Source organism: Sinocyclocheilus grahami, unplaced genomic scaffold, assembly GCF_001515645.1.
Source record: "Sinocyclocheilus grahami isolate Dianchi unplaced genomic scaffold, SAMN03320097.WGS_v1.1 scaffold39.1, whole genome shotgun sequence".
Lineage (NCBI taxonomy): Eukaryota > Metazoa > Chordata > Actinopteri > Cypriniformes > Cyprinidae > Sinocyclocheilus > Sinocyclocheilus grahami.
Genome location: NW_015505218.1, coordinates 1178587 through 1198606, shown reverse-complemented (window position 1 = coordinate 1198606; position 20020 = coordinate 1178587). Strand labels below are relative to the sequence as shown.

The 20020-nt window shown below is 37.0% G+C and overlaps 1 protein-coding gene and 1 long non-coding RNA gene across 4 annotated transcripts in view; one reads left to right on the top strand and one right to left on the bottom strand.

The window, feature by feature from the left end:
* The window catches only part of LOC107581902 (glucocorticoid receptor-like), an 84540-nt gene extending 67623 nt beyond the window's left edge, over window positions 1-16917 (top strand). For all 3 annotated transcript variants that reach the window (XM_016267583.1, XM_016267582.1, XM_016267580.1), the window contains 6 exons: window positions 2301-2417; window positions 5810-6088; window positions 6616-6760; window positions 8080-8210; window positions 13583-13740; window positions 15730-16917. In XM_016267583.1, the coding sequence (XP_016123069.1) occupies window positions 2301-2417; window positions 5810-6088; window positions 6616-6760; window positions 8080-8210; window positions 13583-13740; window positions 15730-15882 (983 nt within the window). In that variant the 3' untranslated portion in view covers window positions 15883-16917. The remainder of the gene's footprint in view (window positions 1-2300; window positions 2418-5809; window positions 6089-6615; window positions 6761-8079; window positions 8211-13582; window positions 13741-15729) is intronic.
* Window positions 1-19781, bottom strand: part of LOC107581903 (uncharacterized) — a 32012-nt gene extending 12231 nt beyond the window's left edge. The window contains exons 1-3 of the long non-coding RNA XR_001608878.1: window positions 19704-19781; window positions 4941-4946; window positions 2665-2688 (exon numbers count right to left, since the gene is read on the bottom strand). This is a non-coding gene — a long non-coding RNA (uncharacterized lncRNA). The remainder of the gene's footprint in view (window positions 1-2664; window positions 2689-4940; window positions 4947-19703) is intronic.
* Window positions 19782-20020: the final 239 nt, after the last annotated feature.

The following is a 20020-nucleotide window of genomic DNA, read 5'->3' as shown; positions in this document are numbered from 1 at the left end:
TTTTTTTAGCAGCAAGTTTTTAAATGTGTTTTTTTGAATAATTATCTTCTGCTCACCAAGCCTGCATTTATTTGATCCAAAATTATTTGATGCTAAAAATTCAACTTTGAAATCATTAAAACAAGTTTTTTTTATTGATCAGGTTTCAATTTCCATACTGTTACATATTCATATTTGATTATTCTATTGTCAACATTGAATTTTAAAGTGATGTGATTCAAGACTTACTACTTTGGAAAGACCATCATATCAGGCTCAAGCCAGCTTTAGTTAGTTTTACATTTACCTTTTACCTTTAAAACATTGGTAACCTAAATCAGTTTGTTACATTGCCTGACTCTTGGTGATAATACAGTCTACTAGGGCTGCCCCCTAATAGTCGACTAACCATTAGTCGACCAGAAGAGGCTTGGTCGACCAAAATTTTATTAGTCGCTTAGTCACAGAAAAACAATAAATAAATAAAAATCCACATTGGTGAAGTCACGCAGATCGTTAGCGGCTGATCTATGTGGTAGTACATCGGGCAGGACATCCAAACGCTCGCCTATCATTCATTGCTCTCAAATATGACTTATCATCTGAAATATGTTAGTAGCATCAACTTTACATGGCTGCTCAATCTGATGTTAATCTAGAAAAATGTGCATTATTCAAGTGTTTGTGTGGCGTGTGTAAGCTGAACAGTAGCACGCTCACTGCAGGACAGATGGAGGCGCCGGTACGGTCACTTGCTCTTAAAATACTATCATACAGATAAGAGTAATACATCTTTCAAATCTGTAAAGTCTATGTTTATTTGTGTGCACTCACAATAACAACAAAACATGGCACTTTTGTAAAATAATGAAAGCAAACAGGATGCGCTTTCTGGCGTCTCGACCTCTGTGAATTTGAGCGTGAAACTCTGAAGCTCCGTGTATGCTTGCCTTACAGACATTAAAATATATATCTGTAGAGAGTGAAATGTCTACTTTCAAATAAACCAATTCAAATGGAAAACAAATATTCTCAGATTATGTAATCCCTATGAAACGTGCATACAGGCACATCACTACTGTGGAGATGATAAATCAGTGTCGCCGACTTCATCTCTTAAACTGAAAACAAAAAATCGCTAGTTTATCAGTGAATTATTAAAATGTTAAAGGGGTCATATGATGCGATTTCAAATTTTCTTTTCTCTTTGGTCGGCCTCTGCATACTCTAGGCCGCGGCTCACTCTAGGCTTCCGGCCTCCACTCACTCAATGTGTGATGCTTTTTTGTTGTGAAAGCGAAACTACTTTGTTTGGTCTTCCAAAAGAGGACACGACTAGAAATCAGTGGTTAAGTTGTATTTACAACACTGTTCCAGAACAGTTCAACCCAAATATTCAGAGGTGTCCAGCACATTTTATGGAGGACTGTTTCCTGATCCTGGTAGAGTAGACTAAAATGCCGACTGTTCTGACTCACAGACTGTAAGTACGTTTTTCATATTTAAAGAATTTGTCACTGACGATTCAAACGCAAGTTTTTTGAGCAGTGTAGAGTAGCACTTGTTGTTTGTAATTTCTCCGATCACAAATGCAGACATGGTTTTATGTTACGCTCCAGCCGGACAGGGCATCACAATATGGTAAGGGCGTAACATTTCCGTCACACGCTTGAGGTATTCGGCCAATCACAACGCACTGGATAGCTGGCCAATCACAGCACACCTCGCTTTTCAGACCGATGAGCTTTGTAAAAATCGACGCCTTTCAGAAAAGCAGGGCATAGAGGAGAAACAGTAATGTACAGTATGTGGAAAATAATGTGTTTTTTTAACCTTAAACTGCATAAACACATTTCATTACACCAAATACACAAAATAATGTTCTTTTTAGCAGCATCATATGACCCCTTTAATGTAGCCTGCTTACTGTTTTTCCCTGACGCATTCATAAACATTACTTCTGCCGGTGTGCTGTGGCAAGCTTTATGTGTGCGCTTGAGCGCTTATTAGGCAATGTAGGCGATTAAAGGCGCATTATTATGGTTTAAATAGTTTATTAATAAACGTGTGATTAGTCGACTAATGCTTCAAATGGACGACTACTAGTCGACCAGAAAAATCTTTATTCGAGGGCAGCCCTACAGTCTACTAACACAGTAGTATATGGATTCAGTTGTCACTTTACCGCTGTCATTTCATCTCTGTCTGGGTTTTTGGGGGTGTGATGCTGTACCCCAAAACATCAGAGGTGCTTATTGTAAGTTTAAATCCTTTAAAATGTTTGACCATGAAGCTGTGAGTAATATCTGTATTTCTTCCAGGGCAGCACAACTATCTCTGCGCAGGAAGGAACGATTGCATCATCGACAAGATAAGACGGAAAAACTGCCCAGCATGCCGCTTTCGCAAGTGTCTTCAGGCCGGCATGAACTTGGAAGGTGAGGATGCTCAGATAGATTGACGAGCGGTTTACTTGAGTGATTTATATGACCTTTATGTGCCACTGCACAGGGTCGCAAAACAGTGAGCAATTAAGAATGACAATCGAGAGGAATTCGACTTTCCAAAAATAATGTTTGTGCAGATTTTTCCTTCATGCACAAAAGATGAAGGAAGGAATAAAATGGCCAAAAGCTTTAAGAACCTGCAGCAGTGCCTCAATGACAGCGTGCTGATGTACTTCACAGTTATTGGACAGAATTTGTCCATCTCTGTGGAAGGCTTTAGAATTGTCTCACCCGATTGTGGATGATTTATTTGCGTGAATCACCAAACGGGGGAAAAAAAGACCTTGATGCAGTAGCTGCAAACTAAATCTGGGGATCTACCAGAGAGGCTTTTAGTTGCCATAGAAACATTTATGGCAGAACATTTTAAAAGTGGGAGAGAATGACATTGGGTTTGATGGTAAGCTCTCAATCAGCAGAACAGCGGAGTGATTTTACGAGAGAAAACTTTCAAGAGGCATTTAGCCATCAAAACTCATGGCATGCATGTCTCTGTAAGCTCCATTTGTACAGTAACTGTGCTGAAATTCAAAAGATTCCTACAAGAAAGGACACTGGAATATTCCTTTATTTAAGATTTAAAATCAGTGTGAGCGGGAATATACCTTATACATGGCATGCTCAAATTTATGACATATATGATGTCATAATCATATTGAGGACGTAATAGCAACCCTACTTAGTACTTGCTTGAATTCACTGTAAATGACTAGAAAGCAGTTCTTATCCCATGGACGTTACTTCACTTGAAAGCATTGCCTTTAATATCCACCTTTTTCCTGAGTAACCGATGAGTGACGCCATGATGGATTCTAACTTCCGTTTGGGTGCTCTTGTGCTCCAGTCTCCATAGAAATCCATGTTAAAACGCTGTAAAACAGATCGATTGAATTGAAACTTATCCAATTGAACTAAATATAAATATGTGCAGAGGGTTAAGCTGTGCTGTTGTTGGCTGCCACAGTAACGGCAATAAGCTATTCCTGGAAAGTACTTTAAAGTTTCTCCGCGTTTTCCACATTGCGGAACTCATAGGGCCCTGGGTAAAACAAGGCACAGGTGTGACTAAATAAATAAACTAATGAGTAAATATAGTAACCAAAAAGAAGTGGGAACAAGGAACAATAAAACAGGAACAACGTGGTACAAAATAAAAGTTCAAGAAACAGAACATAACCATAACAATATCGTCGTATTATAATATTATAAATCTTTACCCTGGAAATTATGTTTAAAAACCTTGAAAAAAGGTGCCGTACAGAATGGTTGGTCCTTTAGCGGGCGAGGCATATAAATGCAGGTTACTTGCAAAGGAACATTGTTAGGCACTGCTGACATTTGACAACATTCACCAGATATCTCATCTGTTGAGCAAAAAAACTATCTCAGAATCAGAATCAGAAAGAGCTTTATTGCCAAGTATGTTTGCACATACAAGGAATTTGTTATAGTGTCACAAGCTTCCAGTACACGGAGACAACAACAACACACAGATAATAAAAATAAGATGTCAACAAAATGTACTTAAATTTAGGATGTACCTAAATCCTAGTACATCCCTACAACTTTTTTATTTTATTCTATTCCTATTCTATCTATAGCACACCTGTACATACAATTTAGCTATAGATAGAATAGGAATAGAATAAAATAAAATACATTTGTAGGGATGTACTAGGATTTAGGGTGATAAATAAGTATAAGGTTATTGCACATACTTTAATCTCTGGGCCATATTTAAATCCTTTAAATCGTCTGAGCTGTTGAAAAACAGTCAAAAAAAAGTAAACTCTTATCTCTTTTAACAACTCCGCTCAGATGGTTGCAATTCTGAATAATCCATTACTGATTTAGCTCATTAGTTATGGCTACAAGCCTTCTCTTTATTTACAGATGTGATGTAACAATGCAAAAATTAATTTTGTGAAGCTTCAACCGCTCAAATATAGATCATTATAAGGCAAAGTAACAGTTTTTTTTTTTTTACCAATAAATCATCTGTACTGCAACTTAAAAAAAAATATATTCAATGTGTGCTTGTGTACAATCAACTGGATGTACATAAATACTTTTTGATATCTGCTTACACTGACTTGCAACAAACCGTATTTTATATTCATCTGAATACTCGCACATGTGCCCCAAACACTGCAAATATTCATCATTTAGCATGAACTTATAAAAATCACTCAGGCTTTTTATATATACAGTGGGTACGGAAAGTATTCAGACCCCCTTAAATTTTTCACTCTTTGTTATATTGCAGCCATTTGCGAAAATCATTTAAGTTCATTTTTTTTCCTCATTAATGTACACACAGCCAATGTTACTGCCATACTTTCAAACCTTCTCTCAGGTTTGAGAGAACCTTTTCTCTTTTGTTTATTCGTCTAAATATGGATGCTCTAAGTTAGGTAGCTTTTGTTGTCTTCTTTATGCGCGCTAAAGGAGGACAGGTAGCTCCTAATTATTTTCTAGTCGCTGGAGTGCACACTGGTGAATAGAAGGTGTAACAATGAGCAGAGACAAATAATGTTGTTTTTTATTTAGATGATTTGTTATAGTGTTTAAGTGAATATGAATTATGGTTATTAATTTTATTTATGATGTTCTAAATGCGATGTGAATTCATCTGATTTAGGTAGTTAAGTCATTGGAGTGTATTTGTGTGTGGGTGACCCCTTTGTCATTTGTTAATGGTACGGTCCCGGTAATATAAGGGCTGGGTTTTGTTGTTTTGTTTTTTGGGAGAGGGATCCCAACTGTTAACATCTGAGCCCTGGAACTCCAATTTTTCTTTCGTTTATTTGTGCAGTTTTCTTTATTTTCTCTATGTATGGCCAAGTGTATGTTTAAAAAAAAATGGGAAACCTTTAAAGAATTGAACTTTTGCTAATCATGCTTACTGCGTTTATAGGAGGAATCCTGACAAGCTGATTTGAAATTTTGAAAATGCTACTTGAAAGTTTCAACTCTTGCCATTTTTGAAGATGCGAGCATTTTTCAACAATGGTTGAAACTAACATGAATACAAAGATCATATTTCTCACAACTTGGCAGATATGCTTTAAACTAGACTTTCAACAGATTTCCTTTCTATTCATCTTTGACATCCTTCTCACTGACTCGTTTACAAAATCTGTGCAGCAACAGAAGCTATGAGGATTCATTTCCCAAAGATTGTATCAAGATTCAAAAGATTCAAGTGTATTTAGTCATGCAAGAATCAAGTAACTATTCACCGATCTGCCTTGTTTTCAAGAGTCAGATGAAATTACTATTCATTGAATTATAAATAATCACATTTCTCCCCTTCATCTTAGCTCGGAAATACAAGAAACTGATGCGATTACGGGGTCATTCGTCCTCAAGTGAGCAGGCCCCGCCTCTGCCTGATGAGCGCATGTGTTCGCTGGTGCCCAAAGCCATGCCCCAGCTGGTGCCCACCATGCTGTCCCTGCTCAAAGCCATTGAGCCTGAGATCATTTACGCGGGCTACGACAGCACCATCCCAGACACCTCCACCCGCCTCATGACGACGCTTAACCGTCTAGGAGGCCGCCAGGTCGTCTCTGCCGTCAAGTGGGCCAAAGCTCTTCCCGGTGAGTTCTCAATATTAGCTGATATACAGTTAATCATTACACGACCATTTGTTTTGTTTTGAATCATTATTTTCCAATTTATCCCTGTAACACCGTGTCTTAACCGACTGGAACAATATACAAACTGTACCACAGTAGATAATCTCAGATGATTATATGCTTTATTCAAAGTTAAATGTGAGTCAGTCTAATGTGAGTTTGAATATCATTTTTTTGATATTTGTGACCTTATAGCCATACTGAAAGCAACAATAGATTGTTTACATCAGATCTTGAAAATAAATTAAAGCAAAGATATGTTAAATCTGTGAACTCAATGCGAACCAACAAGTGTATTCCATAACAAAGATGGTATCTCAGTATGTACATTTAATAACGTTAAAAAGGTTTAAAGGAGACATATTATGCCCCTTTTTACAATATGTAATATAAGTCTCTGGTGTAAGACTGTTCTTCATATTTTGAACTATGATGCTTTTGTAGGACTCTTGAGATGGTGTTTAAGTGTTAATGTCTGTCACATTAAGGCTTCAGAAACCTGCACCTGGATGACCAGATGACGCTCCTGCAGTGCTCCTGGCTCTTCCTCATGTCCTTCGGCTTGGGCTGGAGATCCTACCAGCAGTGTGACGGAGGCATGCTGTGTTTCGCTCCAGACCTCGTCATCAATGAGTGAGTCCACCTTTACTACCCACGATTGGAATGTTTTGGCTTTCGGTGACAGATGATGTGGTTTTTAAGCTTGTGTCTAGTCGTAGTAAAATGTTGCGTAAACTAAAAGGCAGTCAAATGGGCATTCATTCAAAACCCAAAGTTTCCTTTTCAAAAAATGGAAAACATTTGCTGGATTAGTCTGGTGTGTTGGTGTATCGTCTTTTATTTTACATTGTGTTAATGTTCATTTACATGGTGTGTGATAACATTATAAAACGTTCATTTAAACTAGATGCAAAGTAGATGCAAAAAAAAAAAAAGGCTTTATGTTTAAGTGATATTTAGTATAAGTGAATGCATTATATTGAATATTATAGACATTATATATAACATCCAAATGTATATTTATAATAAATAATAATGAATAATTATATATTTCATTTAATATTATTATATTTCAGTTCAATGTTCAGTATTTATATTATATGTATTATAATATTTGTATATAATATTTAACAAGTGAATTTACAATTTGCATTACTAAAATAGTATTTAAGTTACAACAACTCTTACAATTTTGTATAATATTTACAAATATATTGTACAACTGTACATTGTAAAAGCAATTCAATTATGCATACATTGTTCGGTGGAATATTGTAAGTCTATTACAAATGAATCAGTGCTGCTTTTGTAAATACCTAAGGAATACCAAACAATGGCCAAAATGGCTTTTCACCATTTTTGAAGGAAAAGTTGCGGCTTCTCTGCCGTCTCATGAATTACAGATGTTTTGTATTATTTGGTATTATGTATTACATGCAGTGTTATGTGAGAAATTACCACTTGTGGATGATGGAACAATTAATGCACAACTAGAAAATGTAAATACTACATGCATTTTCAGTCATTTTTGAATTTTGACTGCAGTATAGACCTTGCATTTGTCAGTTTGGAAATTACAACCACATACTCTTTTCTTTCAATATATCATCAATAAATGCTAAACTAAAATGGAAAACGTGACATGGCAAAGTCTTTTTTATAAATTTACATTTATACATTTAATTAAATAGGTAGCTATAATTCATTGTGTTGCACGTTTGCTCGTGCAAATCATGTAAAAACTTCTTTTTTTTTCATCGTCAATAAATAGTTAAAACTGGATAATTTCGTGGGCATGTTGCTGTATGTCCATGTCAACAATAATTTTGTCAGATGTTAAGTTTCTTCTGTCGGCCATGATATATGGCCTGTTTTCTCTCTCTCTCTCTCTCAATTTTTTTTGTGCTGTGAAATGCTTGCAGAATAAGAATGTTTCTCTGTGTGTGTTATAGGGAGAGGATGAAACTACCCTACATGAGTGACCAGTGTAACCAGATGCTGAAGATCTCCAATGAGCTGGTCAGGCTGCAGGTGTCCTACGACGAGTATCTCTGCATGAAAGTGCTCCTGCTCCTCAGCACAGGTAACAGCAGTCAGCACAATTCATAAGCATGTTGCGTACAGGAAGTGTGCATGTACAGTGACCTCAAAAAGCATGTATTTTAAAGGAGACTGCACAAACATTTCACCAAATGAAAATAATAATAATAATAAAAAATAATGGTTTGTTAAGGACCAATTCTCACTATTAACTAGTTGCTTATCAACATGCATATTGGCTGTTTATTAGTATAGGTACTAATACAAAAAGCACATATTAATGCCTTATTCTGCATGACCATATTTTGGATTGCTTAATCCAAGCCCATACCTAACCTTAACACCATACTGTTAATAAACAGCAGATTAGGAGTTTATTGAGGCAAAAAGTATAGTTAATAGTGAGAATTTCACCTTTAAAATATAGTGTGACCAAATAATGTATTTGGACACTTTTTTTGTTATCAGACATTAGTGGAACATGTTCATATGTGATGAACTTCACCTGTTGTTACGTTGCTTGGACATCTGTGTGACCTTGAGGGACACATAAGCATTCCTTAATTTTTTAATATGTGACTTTTGAGTCAAAATACTTTTTGGGGCCGCTGCCCTATGCTGACTTTACATAGTATATCCTTTACTGGCATATCTTGCATACTCACTATGATGTTTGTTAGTGATCTACCTTGGATAAACTCTAGAGATCGAGTTCCAACAGGTTGATTCATAAAAACCCTGTTATTTATTTTTTTCTTTAAATCCCAGAATAATAGAAACGGGAAACCTTGGGATGCACTTTTTGCTTCTTAATAAAATTACTTTTACTAAACCATTGCTTTTTAAGATTTCTTTTTGGCATTTTTGCCTTTTATTTGAGAGGACAGTAGTTAGACAGGAAGCGAAGTTGGAGAGATAGAGGGGGGACAGGATCGGGAAAGGTCTGCAAGCCGGGACTCGAACACGGGACGCCCGAAGTGCAACGGCACTCGCTGCTCACGAGGCTATCGGCGCCGACTACTAAACCATTTCTATATTGTCAATGAAAATGGGTCTTGAGGTCAGGCATTTGTTCCTGCATCATCATCATCTTAAATATCTGACTGTTATCAAGTGCTCTGCATCCCAGAGACTTAAGCTTTGTCCAAATACCCACACTTGCAGTCTTTGCACTTGATCACTTGACTACTTCTATGACGTATTTCCTGTATTTGGCCGAAGTCTTCAAGTGGGTGTGAAAACCACAAGTGTGTGTCGAACTTTTCATTACCTGATGGGACACACTTATAGTGTTGTAAAAATGCAAGTGTTTACACGGCTTTATTTAAATTTTAATTTGAAATACTTTGCATTTTAAAAGCAACTTCTAAATGTCTGTTCAGTAGTCCCTATAACATTACATAATTTTAATTTGTGGTGCTCCTAATTAAATGATAAACAAATGTTGTACAAAATAAATATCACCACAACTCATCTTTGCACCAATAAAAGTAAAAACACTGTTTTTCTACCAAATTATTTGTAATATCTAATTATTATGTTAATATTTAACTTACATTGGAAAGGTTTCCGTGACCTTTTGCGAGATCTTGGCAAAAAGTCTCACGATTTATTTCCAGAACATGATGCATGATGGGATACACTATGCCTCCGGAGTGGTATTCGAGATAGTGTGTGTTAAGGGCACTGCGCTCTGGTATTTTTAAGACCTGGGACAGTCTTGCGCACTTACTTCCTGTCGCGCGCACGCGCTCTCAAGTGGCCAAGACCGCAAGTGTGGGTATTTGGACAAGGGGTTATTTTTTGTAGGAGTAGGCAATGATCAATCTTGAAGACGTCCATGATCTACTTTTCAAGCAAATCGTAGAGACTGATCTTTTATGTCCTTGTAATAATGTTAAACCTCCGCTATGACTGCTTAATAGATAGATGGCTGTGCTGACTGGCCAAATGATAACCGGACACCACTTGCTGAATTGAACATGCACATGTGAGGTTACAGTATATGACAACAGTGTAGAAATAATACTTTGCATGCCTGCAGTCTGTTTCACTTTCAGTACTATTTTTAAACATAGTTGGCAGTGTATAATATGCAAACAATTGGTAAACAGCCTGACAAACGGGCATGCTTACCAATAAGCCACAGCATTTGCACATCAGATCTCACTGTGTTGAAATCCTGCTGTCTCATCTGATAAGAGATCAGGATATAATTGCACCGAGACTATCAACCTCTGCGGCGCTTTGCATAGGTTCATTCGAGTCTTAAGTGTTTGCCTGGGCTGAAATCCAGCATCCCTGGGCCTCAAATCCCTGGCTGATACGGCACTGATCTGAACGCCTCAGGGCCAACAGCCATTACGTGAAACACATTCACATTTACTTCAGGTTTGCATACTTTCCTTTGACTTGGATGTGATCCGGCAAGACTGTCGCAGGGGCGGCGTGCCCACACACGGCCTCGTGCCTCTGGGGCCCTCACAGATGGTCTTGACTTTTTTTTCATGAAGTGGTTTTATGTTGTGTCTCAACACGGAGGGATTAGAACGTTTTCAATTTATTCTTTAAGAGATTTAATTACATTTTTGAAGATCGTTGATTCCTGTTAAAAAAGTAAAAACAACAACAATAATAATAAAAAACCTAAATTATGAATTAAGGTTGTTTTTATGTTTTTGAAAGATGTCTGCAAAGGCTGCATTCATTTGATCAAAAATTTGGTTAAAACCGTAACATTGTAAAATGCTTAATAAAAGATTCTGCTTAATATTTTTGTGGAAACCATCAAAATTAAATGAACCATCAAATTATTCAGAAGTTTGAGGTAAGTAAAAATGAAAAATGGCATCGATACTTTTATTCAGTCGGGGTGCATTGAAATTGATCTTAAAGCCTAATTTATACTTCTGCAATATACTGCGCAACGCCGACCTCATACGTCATCCTCCCGGAGCTGCTTCCGTGTACAACTGTTGGCGCAAGCTAGATTAAAGTGATTATTACGTTTTGAATATGGATATTTTTCTTACAAAAACACATCGATTCGCTACAGAAGGCCTTTGTTCACCCCCCAGAGCCGTGTGAGACACTTTTTATTAAGGATGGGCACTTTTTATTTAACTTATTAACCATCAAATTATTCAGAAGTTTGAGGTAAGTAAAAATGAAAAATGGCATCGATACTTTTATTCAGTCGGGGTGCATTGAAATTGATCTTAAAGTCCAATTTATACTTCTGCAATATACTGCGCAACGCCGACCTCATATGTCATCCTCCCGGAGCTGCTTCCGTGTACAACTGTTGGCGCAAGCTAGATTAAAGTGATTATTACGTTTTGAATATGGATATTTTTCTTACAAAAACACATCGATTCGCTACAGAAGGCCTTTGTTCACCCCCCAGAGCCGTGTGAGACACTTTTTATTAAGGATGGGCACTTTTTATTTAACTTATTTTGGACTGATGCATGCAACACCCGCTGAGTGCCATTAAACAGCTTGAAAGATCAAAGACAATTTTGGATATAACTCTGATTGGATTCGTCTGAAAGAAGAAAGTCATATACACCTAGGATGACTTGAGGGTGAGTAATTTATGGGCTAATTTTCATTTTTGGGTGAACTATCCCTATAAAGGCAAAAACAAAACAAAAGATAAGCAGGTATCTGTATTAATTTCAGCATTTGTAGCAGAGGGTGATCCTCTCAAAATGGCGGCGGCACCCCAGCTTGCAACGCGGCGTGACGTAGCTTCACATTCTCTATAAGAGATGTATTCATCATACAGTGACGTGACATGTGGCCAAGTATGGTGACCCATACTCGGAATTAGTGCTCTGCATTTACCCATCCAAAGTGCACACACACAGCAGTGAACACACACAAACCGTGAACACACACCCGGAGCAGTGGGCAGCCATTTATGCTGCGGCGCCCGGGGAGCAATGGGGGGTTCGGTGCCTTGCTCAAGGGCACCTCAGTCGTGGTATTGAAGGTGGGAGAGAGCGCTGTACATTCACTCCCCCCACCTACAATCCCTGCCGGTACGAGACTCGAACTTCCCACTGGTCAGTGATGATGTTCTTTGGTAATGTAAATGTTCTTTGCTCGTTTTCTGTAGCTGTTTTTGAGTGAATGAGTAAATGTAAGCATTATAATTAGTAACTTGCACTGTTTTTATTAAATTGTTATGTTAAATACAAATTCAGTCATTTAAAAAATATTTTATGACATGACATCCATATGCTATTCGAGATACATGTGGAGTTAATAGATTACACTAACATTAGGCTGATATTATTTCTGTTCATCAAATAATTCTGATGATGGATCATGATTTCCACCAAAATTGTAAACTGTACAAACTGTTTTAACATTGATAATAATAAGATACCTTAATAATTGTGTATCAATTATAGCTGATAATAACTGAGCCCCAAATCAGCATATTTGAATGATTTCCAGAGTATCATGTGCCACTGAAGACTGGAATAATAACTGCAGAAAACTGCATTCAAATATTTATATTTAAATAAATGCAGTCTTAAAGAGCATAGACCACTTTCAAAAAAAACATTACAAATCTTAATTATTCCAAGCCTATTCTTTGACCGTTAGTGTATAAAACTTTTATTTCCCCTGAATCCAATGAAAGATGTGCTTTGTGTTGTTTGTGCATTTACTCTCATTTCTAGAACTGGGCTGCCTCTGCACACCAGAGCTCATGAATCAGAGAATGCTGCAAAAGCAATGAAAATGGTGTGTCACAAAAACATTGAGGAAGAATGTGAAAACATACAACACACTCATAACCATCCACTGACCAATGGGAATTTCACCAATGAGAAGGGGGTCCAATAGTGATTTTCCAAAACATGCTTTTTGTATTCCAAAGTTTTGGAATCTTATACTTACGCAGATCTTCACGTCATGTTGCATTTCACTCTCAACTTGAATATCTCTACATTTTCGCATTCAGAATGATCTGTCTCTATGACGACGCTTACAAAGGCAAAATATATCCATGTGCTCAGTGTTGTTGATGACGGCAAAATACTTAATCGACCTCCTTGTGCTTTTGCAAAGTGTCTAAAATGGAAAAAAGCGTCAAAATAGAAATGCCTCCAGAGGTTCTGCTTAACTGTCAAAGCCACTTCTGTTTCGATGTCGCATCTGACCTTTCTTGAAGATTGCAGTTTTTCTAATTAGAGCAATTTTGACATCAGGTGATCTGTGAAATGCTATGTCAGAGCTTTCTCCAGTGTGAAAGCCCTTTTAGTATTTGCATGTGGCATTTGTTTAAGTCTGACTCTTTAATGAGATACAGAATTTGTTTCTCCTTGGAATATTTTCTGGATTAAAAGACAATAATGTAAAGTAAACGTCTCATCCTGACCCCATCTGTTTCCACAGTACCAAAGGACGGCCTTAAAAGCCAAGCTGTGTTTGATGAAATCCGCATGTCGTACATCAAGGAGCTGGGCAAAGCCATTGTTAAACGAGAGGAGAACTCCAGCCAGAACTGGCAGAGGTTTTACCAGCTCACTAAGCTTTTGGATTCAATGCAGGAGGTAAGCTGGCATCTCTAACAATCAGCAAAAACAAACTAGACACGTTACTGGCAGATGGTTTTATTGCGTCTACAAGAAAGAAGAACACGCCAGGCCAAAAACATACTTTATGCAAGTACGCAACCGTTTTGGTCAGCACGTTGCGTACATTGTGCATTGTGTTAAGGCAGAATGCCCAGTCCTGTTCCTGGAGAACAACCTTCCCGCAGAGTTCAGTTCCAAGCCTAGCTAACACATCTGCCTGTAATTAGTAAGTGTTCCTGAAAATCTTAATTAGCTGGTTCAGATGTGTTTGATTAGGGTTGGAGCTCCAGGAACAGGATTGGGCACCCCGTGCGTTAAGGAATAAATTCAAGTGCATTGTCATTGCAGTGAGAAACAGTGCTGGGTAGTAACTGATTACATGTAATCCGGATTATGTCATCAGATTCCAAAATTATGTTCTTATAATTAGATTATATTTAATTTGAAAGTCTTTGTAATCAGATTACAGTTACTTTTTTATAGATTACATGATTACATATTATTTACACAATGGCAGTACAGTATTAATAATGTATTGATTCGCCCTAATTCTTATATTTTCTCTCTCAAATTTTCCTTTCTAAAAAATCTTACCGCTTATACACATTTGTGACCCTGGAGCACAAAACCAGTCTGAAGTGGCTGGGGTATATTTGTAGCAATAACCAAAAATACATTGTATGAGTCAAAATTATCAATTTTTCTTTTATGCCAAAAATCATTAGGATATTAAGTAAAGATCATGTTCCATGAAGATATTTTGTCAATTTCCTACTGTAAATATATCAAAACATTTTTGATTAGTAATATGCATTGCCAAGGACTTCAGTTGGACAACTTTAAAGGCGATTTTCTCAGTATTTAGATTTTTTTTTGCACCCTCAGATTTCAGATTTTCCAAATATTGTCATGTCCTAACAAACCATACATCAATGGAAAGCTTATTTATTCAGCTTTCAGATAATGTATAAATCTCAATTTGGAAAAAAATGACACTTATGACTGGTTTTGTGGTCCAGGGTCACATTTTGGAAAATCTTCCAGTTTTATGGAACTGCACACACCAGCTACTAGTCAGGTGACTATAATTACACAGAAAATGGATAGGCTACACAATTAGTTTTAATTTGACATTTGCTGATTTAATTATTAGATTTTCATCACCTCACGAACCCCAGTTTGGGAAACCTTGGTGTAATGCAATGTTTAATGCAGTTTTTAATGTTGATAACAAAGAATGGAAGATATTGTTTACAAGGTAGCTCAAAAGTAATCAAAAAGTACTCAGATTACTTTACCTAGTTTGTGAAATCCAACACATTAAATTATTAACTACAATTTTCATTGTCATTTGTAATCAGTAATGGGCTACAATTTGTATGTAATATACCCAGCACTGGTAATAATCCTCAGTACATAAGGAGACACATTTTTAGTTTATAGGCATTCTAAAAAGCATTCTAAGACTTGTTTAATAGGTATAAATGCATATTTCTTTGAACGTGACAGTACATATATATATGTATATCTCAGCCATGGTGATATATCAGTCAATCACTACTTATGGGAAGTCGTGGCCTAATGGTTAGAGAGGGTTGCGAGTTCGAGTCTCAAGTCCGGCAGGAACTGTAGGTGGGGAGAGTGAATGTACAGCGCTCTCTCCCACCTTCAATACCACGACTGAGGTGCCCTTGAGCAAGGCACCGAACCCCCAAATTTGCTCCCCGGGCGCCGCAGCATAAATGGCTGCCCACTGCTCCGGGTGTGTGTTCACGGTGTGTGTGTGTTCACTGCTGTGTGTGTGCACTAAGGATGGGTTAAATGCAGAGCACTAATTCCGAGTATGGGTCACCATACTTGGCCACATATCACTTCACTTCACTTATGAATGTACATGCATTAGGTTGCATTGTTGGGGTCATGCAGTGTGTAAAAGCCCTATTGAAATGCTACTTTTGTCCACAGATGGTGGAGGGGCTTCTCAACTTCTGTTTCTACACATTTGTGAATAAATCTCTGAGCGTGGAGTTTCCTGAGATGTTGGCGGAGATCATCAGCCATCAGCTACCAAAATTTAAAGACGGGAGTGTCAAGCCTCTTCTGTTCCATCAGAAATGACTGCCTTAGATCATAACAATGCCTTAACCCCACCCTTTTCTCACCAGCGCTAGTCCAACCTGCCCATTTTCCCCAAACAGCCTGAATGAACTGAGGGATACAGTCACTTCTGCTTGATTCTCAGAGGGAAGAGGTGAAGTTTGCTCTTCAGCAATGTTCGTGGAGCAGGACAAAGTTGTGTACTTGGAGCAGACGGAATGTGACTTTGAGAATTGAGAACAATTTTAGTGATATTTTCTCTTTTTTGCATGTACACTGCTGAAATGTTTACAAAGGTATATCAAAAAAGGGAAATGTGCCTTTTTTGCGCTTTGCGAATCAGTTTTGAACATTTCTCAGGCTAACGCAATGACTTGGCATACAACATTTATGTCGATGATTCACGTTCATCACGTCTGTTTCTTCCCTTGTCTAAACCTGCCGTGATGGTTCAGTGTAGGTGGCAGCTCAACGCTCCCCAGAGGTGCTCGAAAATTTGAAGATGCTGATGAAACATAAGATCATATAATGTATTTTTTAAGTCTCATCGAATCTCCAAATCGTAAAACAATTTTGCATGGAGCACCATGAATATTCCACAATATAATTCAGATCAAGATCTGTTCCATGACTGACGGCAAATACTGAATTGTTTCTTTGTTTGTTTGAATAGGTTCCACTGAAATATAATTTGTAGGGATGGGTCACCCAAAAATTCCATTGAATTCTTATATTGGATTTCCCCAAATTATTCCATTGTTTATTCACCCTCATGTTGTTCCAAACCTACGACTTTCTTTACTCCGTGGAACACAAAAGGACAAATTCTGAATAATTCCCTGGTTGCCATTTTCAATTCACTTCCAATGAATGGAGCTTCAAAAACTAAACAAAGACACTACGAAAGTCTTGTAAAAGTGGCTCATCTGTGGCTCATTTTCTGTATTCCAAGTTTTATTAATTCATACAAAAGCACGGTGTGATGAGCAAACCTAAATTAAAGTCATTATTCACTGAAAACCTACCCAGAACCAGATCAGTCCAGTCCATTTAGACCAGGGGTGCCCAAACTCGGTCCTGGAGGGCCGGTGTCCTGCAGAATTTAGCTCCAACCCCAATTAAACTAGGGTGACCATACGTGCCATTTTCTCAGGACGCGTCCTGGCCAGGATTTCTATATTGCCTAAAATATCTAGGTTTTGGCTTTGTTTGCGTGTGCAGATACTCTCGAGGTATTTTGATGTCATACACCGATCGGTCTGCACACGCAAACAAAGCCAAAACCTAGATATTTTAGGCAATATAGAAATCCTGGCCAGGACGCGTCCTGAGAAAATGGCACGTATGGTCACCCTAGTTTAACTTGGGAAAATGGCACGTATGGTCACCCTAAATTAAACACACCTGAAGCAGCTAATCAAGCTCTTACTAATCATACTAGAAACTTCCCGGCAGGTGTGTTGAGGCAAGTTGGAGCTAAACTCTGCAGGACACCGGCCCTCCAGGACCAAGTTTGGGCAGCCCTGATTTAGACATTTTGTGATTTTGATCAACTGGTTTAATATAAAAATGTGACTCAAAAGAAATGAATCAGACATTTTAGTCAGTCCTCATTGTCTGAAAAATAAATAAATAAAGACCAGCATTTTCTTGAATAGTGCATCTTTTAAATACAATAATATATTTATATCTGCCCCCCACAAAGTAGAAAGTAATTTATTTACAAACAAAATAATGTTGAGACTATTATTATATATTATAACTATTATTAAAGGTTTTTTTATGTTGATTACCTCAGGTTCACATAAAATAAATAACAATTTTGACTTGCAAGCATTTGGATACAAAACACGTGATGCTTTTGTCAGATTTCAATCCATTCTGGTCACATTGAGATTAGCGTATCCCAGCATCCCCCTCCTGTCGACTGCCGTGTGTTCATGTCATTTGGTGAATGTTTGTGCGTGTTTAAAGTTGCACATCCACCAGCATCCGCGTTTTTAATTGAAGGTTTTTGGAATGCGCTCTGCATATTCTAAATCTGGTAACCCATACGAGGCCCACAAGTTTTGACCCACTTTTCTTGTCTTTGTCTTTGACGTGTCCCTGTGGTGCCAAGCCACAAACGCACTCTTCTGTGGTAACTTCAGAACAAAAGGAACATTTGTCGTTCTCGTGCTGGGACATGTGTTTGCTCATTGTTACGTGTCAACTGACATTGGTGTCTGCGCTTCAGGGTTTTTGCACCAGCTACGCTTGATTACCAGCGTAAAGGAATAATTCATCCAAAAATTAAAATTCTGTCATTTTTATCACGTTGTTCCAAACTTTTTGTTGTACGGAAAAGTGCTTTGTGAAGATTCTTCACAATGTCGTCTTTTGTGTTCCACGAGATGGGTAAAAAAAAAAAAAAAAGCAAATGGGTTTGGAATGACACACGGGTGAGTAAATAATGACAGAATTTTCATTTATATAATACTCCTTTTTTTTGTTGCACCCGAGTATCCTGCACATTTCTGGAATTTCTAGTGTTTGTGTACATAAGACAATTGAACATTCAAACATTGACCTAACAAAACTATTTAAAAAACTATGTTCATTTGACTCAGATGATTAAGCAATTAATTTTGCCATGCACAGTATCAAACAACTCATGGCGATCAGAGGGTTAAAGGTTAATTTCCAGCAGTGCAGCCATTTTTTGACAGCATGTGAGAGAATCTGCTGTGTGTCATTGGACTCGTGTTTTTGGAGCGTTACAGAGACACTGTTTGTTTAATGCTCATTTCCAACGGCTGATGTGAAGTTGAAATGTCACCGTGCAGATCCCAGCGGATTCCCCAAATATTTTAGTGTATTTTAAGACTATTTTTTACAAATTCCTCGCTAGGTTTGTGAGCTTTCTCTATTTGTTTCACAGTAGGCCTTGCAAAGGGAGTTTTTGAGCCATAAAACATAGGTTGTATAAATTCTGAAGTATGCTGAAATGTCTAAAAAAAAAATTGTGTTTGGTAATCATTGATCATTTTTAAAAGCAACTAAAACAAAAATGTAATTACACAGATTCTCTTTGATATACACATCATTTTACAAGAAAATAATTTTAATACATGAAGTTGTATTGCTATCTTTTTTGTCAAGATCTGTATTGCAGATGCACTTTTGAAAAATAGTGTAATGTAAATGTAAATTCTATAAATCTATAGGGAATATATAGGTAATCACTGTTTTACAGAATGACAGCTTAAAGTTATGTCAGAGATGCAAGTGTATTTTGTATAGTGCAACAGAGTGACCAAAGCAATGCAGATTTAAACAAAAAATAAAATAAAAATCAATATTTTAAAGCAGTTACATTTTACAGTAGCACTTACTACCCGACTCTAGGCTCTTTTTACTTTATTTTATCCTTTTCTATTTCTTTTATAAAGATTTAGGCTTTGGTCTCATGTATAATGCCGTAAAATTAACTAGTAAAAATATAAAGCTGTGTGTAAAAGTAATGTATCAAAGCCTGATAATTTGCACTACTCTAATATTGGCCTGACATAGTATATTTTGTACAAAAATTAATGTAGATACTATCTTTAAAGATTAAGGGCAAATCATATTTCACTGGTATATGGCTTTCAATAAAGTCTGTTTTGTTTTGTTTGCATTTCAGTTATATGTAAAATAATCCAATGTAAATGATATACAATGTCTATTTGTTTGAAAAAAAAAAAAAAGTTTTGTATGACTTCTGTATTACACCTCTCCTGTAGTCAATGTCGATCTTTACACATATTTGATTAAATGTTGGACAAAATTTGTTCAGAAGAAGGGTAGCATCTTTGTTATACTGGGAAATCATTGTGCTAATTTGCTATAGTTTTTCCATTGTATCTGAATGTTGACACAAATCTACACTCGACACAAACTTGTTTGTTGCCTATATCTATAGAATAGTTCAAACAAACCAGGTCCAAATAGACTTCAAAGCAGTTTTGTTATTGAAAAAACAAAACAAAAACACATTTACATCATGTTTAAAGGGGTCATATGATGTTGCTAAAAAGAACATTATGTTGTGTATTTGGTGTAATGAAATGTGTTTATGCGGTTTAAGGTTCAAAAAACACATTATTTTCCACATACTGTACATTATTGTTTCTCCTCT